The 8,122-nt window shown below is 53.8% G+C and overlaps 1 protein-coding gene across 1 annotated transcript in view; it reads right to left on the bottom strand.

Annotated features, from left to right (window-relative positions):
• Positions 1-5,781, bottom strand: part of LOC108309004 (villin-1) — a 34,098-nt gene extending 28,317 nt beyond the window's left edge. The window contains exons 1-3 of the mRNA XM_037740895.1: positions 5,659-5,781; positions 964-1,049; positions 458-532 (exon numbers count right to left, since the gene is read on the bottom strand). Of these exons, the coding sequence (XP_037596823.1) occupies positions 458-532; positions 964-1,038 (150 nt within the window). The 5' untranslated portion in view covers positions 1,039-1,049; positions 5,659-5,781. The remainder of the gene's footprint in view (positions 1-457; positions 533-963; positions 1,050-5,658) is intronic.
• Positions 5,782-8,122: the final 2,341 nt, after the last annotated feature.

Below are 8,122 nucleotides of genomic sequence, written 5' to 3'. Positions count from 1 at the left end.
TGGTGGCAGGCACCAGTCTTCCCAGCTACTTGAGAGACTGAGGCAGGAGAATTGCTTGAACCCTGGAGGTAGAGGTTGCAGTGAACCAAGATCGTGTCACTGCACTCCAGCCTGGTGGACAGAGCAAGACTCCAACTGGAAAAAGTTGAAAAAAAAGATGACTATGGATTTTGAAAATGTGGACGTGAATTAGGGTGATATGGCAACAATTCAGAAGGCCCCCCAAGACTGTGAATCCACAGAAGTTGGCCTCAGATGGGAGCTGAGTGGATCAGGGCAGGGAGAGCCTCTGACCTCTGTAAAGCCACCACGAGGGTGGCCACTTGAGCACACCCAGTGAATTCTGTCTTGAGGTGAAGCCAGGCCGACTCTCCCCATAGCCCCCAGCCTGTGCTTCCTCCCTGACACCACAGTGGCTTTTGCTCTCTGCTCAGCCCTTCCCCTGCCCTTGACTCACAGCCAAGATGATGTAGCAGTCACCGTCGAAGAAGCTCCCAAAGGTGCTGGAAGGAACAGGTACCATCTGCATGGCCTAAGGAGAGAAAGAGGGGTCAGAGGGGCTGACCGGGACCACCAGAACCCCTAGGCTTGGGAGGAGGAGGGCCCAGGAGGAGCAGGGGTCGGAGAAAAAGCGCCGGGCCCAGGAATGAAAAGAGAGAAAAGGAAGAGGGGAGAAGGAAACTTCGTGAGGGTGGGAGAAGGGAACTCGAGAGAGGGAAAAGAAGGCATAAGTGAGGAAGAGGAAATGGAGAGGAAGGTTGAGAGCAGAGGGGGAGGAATGGAGCACAGGGAAAGGGAGACCAGTGGGGTGTGGATGATGTGGGAAGCTCGGGGCTGCACTCCCGGGGGCCGCAGGGCAGGAAATGAAGAGAAATGAAGAGGAAATGAAGAGAAAGCCCACCCTCTACCTTCCCTCCCTCCACCCCAGGCCTGCACCGTGCCCACGCCCAGACGGGGCCTCACCTCAATCCTCCATATCTGCAGCCCTGGGGTCGTGACGTTGAGAGAGCCTTTAACTTGGGTGCTCAGCGTGGTCATGGTGAGTGAGCCTAGGGGAGAAGGCGGTGGAGCAGGGGCACCCTGGGTTCAGATGCTGCCCTTCCAGCCTGGCCCTAGAGAACTCCCAACAGTGCCAGGAGGTTGCAGACTCAGGGGCGGGGGGGAGCATAGAGAGCTACTCCCTACTCGGGGACCATTGCTGCTTGTTTGGTACCGAATCCACAGTGTCCAGCACAGTGACTATGCTGGATAAAGGAAGAGAGAGGGGGAGGGGAGTAGTGAGGGATAGATGAATGAATGAATGAATGAACGAATGAACAGAGTGAACCCTCCCACTGAGAACCACCCTCTGCCCACTGAACTGGAAGGAATCCTTCCTCCCCAAACTTTTCTTCTCATGTCAGCCCTTTCTCCTTTTTTTTCTTTTTGAGATGGAATCTTGCTCTGTCACCCAGGCTGGATGAATCCTGGCTCACTGCAACCTCCGCCTCCCAGGTTCAAGCAATTCTCCTCCCTTAGCTTCCCATGTAGTTGGGATTATAGGCACCCACCACCACACCTGGTTAATTTTGTATTTTTAGTAAAGATGGGGTTTTGCCATGTTGGCCAGGCTGGTCCCAAACTCCTGACCTCAGGTGATCCACCTGCCACAGCCTCCCAAATTGCTGGGATTACAGGCATGAGCCACCACGCCCGGCCAGCCCTTTCTGCTTGGACCTGTAGCTGTGTTCGCCCCAGCTGCTCGTCAGCATCACCCGGGGAGCTTCTGAACATACTGATGCTCTATGCTCAGGTGGCATCCCCAGAGATTCTGATTTAATTAGGCCAGGGTGGGGCCTGGGAATGGGTGCTTTATTTTCTGCCTTTTGGGAGGCGGGGCATGGGTGCTTTTACAACTCCCCAGCGATTCTGATATGAGCCAGGACAGAGAGTGAGCCACTTGCTCTCAGTTATTCTCTCCCTAGGTTTGTTTTTTTTTTTTTTTTGAAACAGAGTTTCACTCTTATTGCCTAAGCTGGAGGGCAATGGTGCAAACTCGGCTCACTTGAACCTCTGCCTCGGGGGTTCAAGCAATTCTCTTGTCTCAGCCTCCCGAGTAGCTGGGATTAGAGGCACACGCCACCACTCCTGGCTAATTTTTTATGTTTTTAGTAGAAACGGGGTTTCACCATGTTAGCCAGGCTGGTCTCAAACTCCCTGACCTCAGGTGATCGGCCTGCCTCGGCCTCCCAAAGGGCTGGGATTACAGGCATGAGCCACCGTGCCCGGCCTCTCCTTCCTAGTTTTGAGACTCCTTCTCACCAGGCCAGAGGCCACCCGGATCTCCATGGAGCCTTTTACCAGCCTGGCAGGGAGCTGCCCTCCATGAGTGCTCCTTGAACTGGTGAATAAAAATGAAAGGGCATTTGGCCGACAGGTCAGGCCACCACTCGCTGACAGCCTGAAATCTCACTATCTAATCTCTCCTTGCACCTTGACTCTGAGTCACCTCTTAGTGACTTGGCCTTTTAGTACTTGGAACCTCCCTTTTCTGAGCCCTGAGGGGTGGCCGCTGCTTCCCTGGCATTCTGGAGTTTGAGGCAAGGCCCTGCCCAGTCTCTGATCAGAGCCTCCTCCACCGATCAGCAGCAGCTTGCTGTGTATATGTAGGAGCCCCTTGGGCTTGGGTCCTGTCTGATGATCTGTTGGCTATGGCCTCCTCCATCAGGCAACCATGGCCTCCTCCATCAGGTATTTTTCAACTCGCTGAGTCCCCAGGGCTCCCAGGATTCCTGGTCCAGCAGAACCAGTTGGGTACAAAGGAGGGGAATGTTTTCTGTTTCATTTCTATCATCTCCTTTGTCTCCATCCCCCCTTTTATTGATTTATTTATTTTAAGATGGAGTTTAGCTCTTGCTGCTGAGACTGAAGTGCAGTGGCACAATCTTGGCTCACTGAAAGCTCTGTCTTCCAGGTTCAAGCCACTCTCCTGCCTCAGCCTGCCAAGTAGCTGAGATTACAGGTGTGTGCCACCATGTCCAGCTAATTTTTGTATTTTTAGTAGAGACAGGATTTTACCATGTTAGCCAGGCTGGTCTCGAACTCCTGACCTCAGGTGATCTTCCCGCTTTAGCCTCCCAAACTTCTGGGATTGCAGGCGTGAGCCACTGTGTTTGGCCCCATCCCCCTTTTTCTTTGACACTCACTAGCTGCATGAACGTGCACTTCCCTTCTTCATCTATGAGCTGAGGGGGTCAACTTAGGGGGTCAACTAAATCGATGATCTGTAAAGTCCCACCCAGGAACATGCTGATTCTAGGGGTAACTGGCAGCAAGAGGAATAGAGGGTGGACATGAGGAGGCACTTCTTGCTCATCAGAGGGCATTCCGGTGAGCAGGGACTTGAAAAAACCAGTGCTCCCCCTCCTTGGAGAGAAATCAGGATTGGGACCAGTCCCCACAGGCCAAAGGTGGCCGAGGGGACTCAGGATTGGGAGCTCTGAGACGTGGCCCCCCTACCGGCTGTATACCCTCCAGCTGCTCCTGCCCTCTACCCGTGTTGCTTAGAGCAGACGCCTCTCCTCCACCCCTTGGCAGGGCCCCCTCCTTACTTCCCCTGTCTTCCCTGCACTGCCCCCAGCCCTGCCACCATGGGCCCTGGTTTGGATTTGAGCTGTCTTCTCCCTCAGCTTCAACTCAATGGCTTCCCCCACTCCTGGTACTTTCTCTTCTATGTCCCCAGACCGGGAAGGGCACCGTCACGCCAAGACCCCAAAGCCAACCATCTGTGCAGCATCCTGGACTCCTCTCCATCCTGCCCTTCTGTTCACCTAAACTCCCTTGAGTCTCCCTGATACACACAGCCCCCTGGCCCCTCTCTGCTGGCACTCTGCCCTTGAGAAATGCCACACTGCTGGCGGGCCCCTCCCCCATGCTGCCTCTCACCCCACGCCTGCTCTCACTGCTCCCACCCGGAGAGCTCTCCCCACCTTTCTTCTCTTGCCTAACACTAACATGCTCTTCTAGACTCAATTTAGGTTTCATTTCTCCCAGCAGACCTTCCCAGAATCCTTAGGCTGGACGAACGGCCCCTCGTCATCTTGGACTGTCCCCTGTCTTGGTCTCCTGACCACATGGTGATGAAAGAACCTGATTGTAAGTCTGAGGTCTCTGAGCTCCAAGACATAAATATATTTGTCTTTGTAGCCCCCAGCTCCTAGCACGTAGTAGGTGCTCAACAAATACTCACGATGCTGAAAGGCTGAACTGTGGGATGGAAGGAGGACCCTCCCAAGGCCTTGGAGGGGTTTGGGCTCCTGCCCTCTTCCTTCCTTCCTTCCTTCCTTCCTTCTTTCCTTCCTTCCTTCCTTCCTTCCTTCCTTCCTTCCTTCCCTCCCTCCCTCCTTCCTTCCTTCCTTTCTTCCTCTCTTTTTTTTTTTTGACAGAGTCTCACTCTGTTGCCCAGCCTGGACTGCAATGGCGCAATCTCAGCTCACTGCAACCTCCACCTCTTAGTTCAAGCAATTCTCCTGCCTCAGTCTCCCAAGTAGCTGGGATTACAGGCATGCACTACCATGCCTGGCTAATTAGGATTTTTAGTAAAAACCGGGTTTCACCATGTTGGTCAGGCTGATCTTGAACTCTGGACCTCAAGTGATCCATCCACCTTGGCCTCCCAAAGTGCTGGGATTACCCACGTGAGCCCCTGCGCCCGGCCCACCTTGCCTTTCTTATCTGCGCCCTGTTATACTCGAGGTGCGGCTCTGTGGCAGGTGGGGTGCTGCCGCGGTTCCCACTTCCCAGTCATGCAGCTCTGAGCTGGACGGGAATGTGGTGGGGCTGTGGGGGTGAAGTCCCACCTCTCAGACAAAGGCCATCCTCCTGCTTCCCGGCCCCTTGCCCTGATAGCAGAGGGAATAGACACCCGCCCAGACCCTCCAGCCTACAGGCTCTGCCTCTCAGTGGCCTGCAGGAGGCCCCATTAGATGATGTTCCAAGAAGACAGTAGCCAGTGTGTCCAGAGCTTGGTCTGCACCTAGCTCCCAGCCCTAGTTCTGCTGAAGCGGGGGATTGTGGCAGGGAAACCAATGGGGCAGCTGTGGGTGGAGGGAGATGGGGCAGAGGTGCATGGTAGGGTGGCCCAGCATAGCCCAGGACCTAAGGCCCTGCCACCTCCATTCAATTCCTGGTGGCTGTTGCTCATATGCTAGGAGCCAGGAGGCGGGGCCCTGAAGGCCCACGAGTGTCAGAGGCATAGTGACACATAGAAAAAAACCCTTCAGATGAAGAAGAAATGGGCAAAGAGAGGAGCTGGTGGGGAGGGGGCTCAGGGAGTGAGGTCAGGGAGACCAACTAGTCTCGGTCTGCCCAGGACTGTCCTGATTTTAACTCTAGAAATTCCAGGGCAATTGGGATGGTGACACCCAAGTGGAATGGGGCTGGCCGCCAGCCCGAGACTGAAAGAGCCATTGTCTCCAGCAGGGCCTGCAAAAGTCTCTCCTTGGAGGCCCAGGGCAGACACACTGGGCCAGCCCTTCTCACACTATCCAGAGTGCCAAGCCTTCCCCTGGAGCCCGCACCACAGTGCTCTGGGAGGCGCCAGGTTGCCTGAGAAAAGCAGGGGACTCAGTCCCCTCACACCACCTATAGCCTCCATGTGTCCCCACCAGGTTGCCTTACCTGTCTTGGGGAGGCAGCTGCCACCTGGGAGATCTCAGGGAGTTGTGGCAAGCTGGCTGCAGAAGAGCGACCTTTGTCCCCACCCCCCCTCCTCTAGGAACTGCCTTCACCATATAAGGGAAGATAAGGCCCCAGAGAGGTGAGGGGGTGGGGAGGCAGGTGCTGCCAGGTCCCTGGGAGCCCAGAGCCCAGTGACAGCCTGACAACCAGAGCTGATGTGCCCCACCCTTGGCTTTTTTTTTTTTTTTTTTTGAGATGGAGTCTCGCTCTGTCATCCAGGCTGGACTGCAGTGTCACGATTGTGGCTCACTGCAACCTCCACCTCCCAAGTTCAAGTGATTCTCCTGCCTCAGCTTCCCGAATAGCTGGATCACAGACATGTGCTACCATGCCCGGCTGATTTTTATATTTTTAGTAGAGACAGGGTTTCACCAGGTTGGCCAGGCTGGTCTTGAACTCCTGACCTCAAATGATCCACCCGCTCGCCTCCCAAAGTGCTGGGATCACAGGCGTGAGCCACCGCTCCCAGCCCCATCCTTGGCTTCTGAGAGAGCAAGGGATGCAGTGCTTTTCTGCCCAGGGCTCAGGATCTCACCACGGGCAGACAGCACTGTCCAGGTAGGGGTGCCTGAACCTTTCCTCCTACCAACCAAGAGAAGGAGGCTCTGCTGTCCTCCCACCTTCCCTGGGGCAAATGGTTCATGGAGAAGGAGAGGCAGGACCCTGGGATTCCAGGAGCCCCAAACCCAGGGATGCAGGGGCTTATACTTGGGGTACCCCCAGAACAGATAAGAGGTCTCTTCTCAGCATGACCCTCACTTAGCAAGGGCCCTAGTGGGCACAACTGCTCTTCCTCTCCACCCACAGGGGCACTGGCACCACCCGGAGTTTTATGAGACGCCATAAACCAGTGCCTTTGAACTCTGCTCTGCTACTTTCTCCCAGAAGCCAAAGTTTCCATGTCTGACCCCTGACTCTAGGGGATCCATCTCACTCAGGCAGGAAAGGAGTGCAGCCATCTCTGGCGTGGATCTCGCTGAGAGACCCGCTCCACGCGCAAAGTCAGCACCTTGGGCAGCTGCCTCCCAAGCTGCAGAAATTCTCTAGTCACCTCCAAAGCCTGTTCCTTACCAGGGTGAGATGAAGGGACTGGGTGAGGGCAGACCCTCTCCTCCTGATCACAGCCTCCCAAGAGTTCTGGAGACCAAATGTACAGTAGTTCCCGCTTATCCAAGAGGGGGTACATTCTAAGACCCGCAGAGGATGCCTTAAAACCTCAGATGGTACCAAACCTGGCTGCTGTCAGCTGGAGCACATATCTGTTCACGTCTTCCAACCACAGATTTAAGCTCCTTCCATTTTCACTAAGCTCTTATCCTGTACTGTGGCCGTACTTTTGGAGTTTGAGATGCAACAGCAAAATGTCTTTTTCCTTCCTCACTATTTCATGAACAGAGGATTCTTTTTTTTTCCGGAGATGGAGTCTTGTTCTGTCACCCAGGCTGGAGTGCCATGACGTGATCTTGGCTCACTGCAACCTCAGCCTCTGGAGTAGCTGGGACTACAGGGGTGTGCCACCATGCCCAGCTAAATTTTTGTATTTTTAGTAGAGATGGGGCTTCACTGTGTTAGCTAGGAAGGTCTCGATCTCCTGACCTCGTGATCCTTGGCCTCCCAAAGTGCTGGGATTATAGGCGTGAGCCACCGTGCCCAGTCTGAAGATGAATTCTTATCATACATCTTAGCAACCTCAGCATATAATAATTTTTTTTCTTTCCTTATTGAGAACTATTACCTTTTCACTTGAAACACTTTATGGCTTCTTTTTGGCACATCCAAATTCCCAGCATCACTACTCTTGCATTATTAATTAAAATAATGCTTATTGCCAGGCGTGGTGGCCCGTGCCTGTAGTCTCAGCTACTCGGGAGGCTGAGGTGGGAGGATGGCTTGAGCCCAGGAGTTATGGGCTGTAGCGCGCTATGCCGATTGGGTGTCTGCACTAAGTTCGGCATCAATATGGCGACCTCCCAGGAGCGGGGGACCACCGGGTTGCCTAAGGAGGGGTGAACTGGCCGAGGTCAGAAATGGAGCAGGTCAAAACTCCCGTGCTGATCAATAGTGGGATCGCGCCTGTGAATAGCCACTGCACTCCAGCCTGGGCAACATAGTGAGACCCCATCTCTAAAATTAAAAAATAAAATAAAATAATGTATAACTTGATCAAGACAGTTGAAGGTGAGCAATAAAAAAAATAAATTAAATAAAATACTGGTTACTTTGTTTTTGTTTTTGTTTTTTGAGACGAAGTCTTACTCTCTCACCCAGGCTGGAATGCAATGCCACGATCTTGATCACTGCAACCTCTGCCTCCGGGGTTCAAGTGATTCTCCCATCTTAGCCTCCCGAATAGCTGGGACTACAAGCACACACCACCACACCCAGCTCATTTTTTTTTTTTTTT

This window comes from Cebus imitator, unplaced genomic scaffold (genome assembly GCF_001604975.1).
Source record: "Cebus imitator isolate Cc_AM_T3 unplaced genomic scaffold, Cebus_imitator-1.0 Scaffold91, whole genome shotgun sequence".
NCBI classification, from domain to species: domain Eukaryota; kingdom Metazoa; phylum Chordata; class Mammalia; order Primates; family Cebidae; genus Cebus; species Cebus imitator.
The sequence above is the reverse complement of the archived record's forward strand: the minus strand, read 5'-3'. Positions and strand labels throughout refer to the sequence as shown.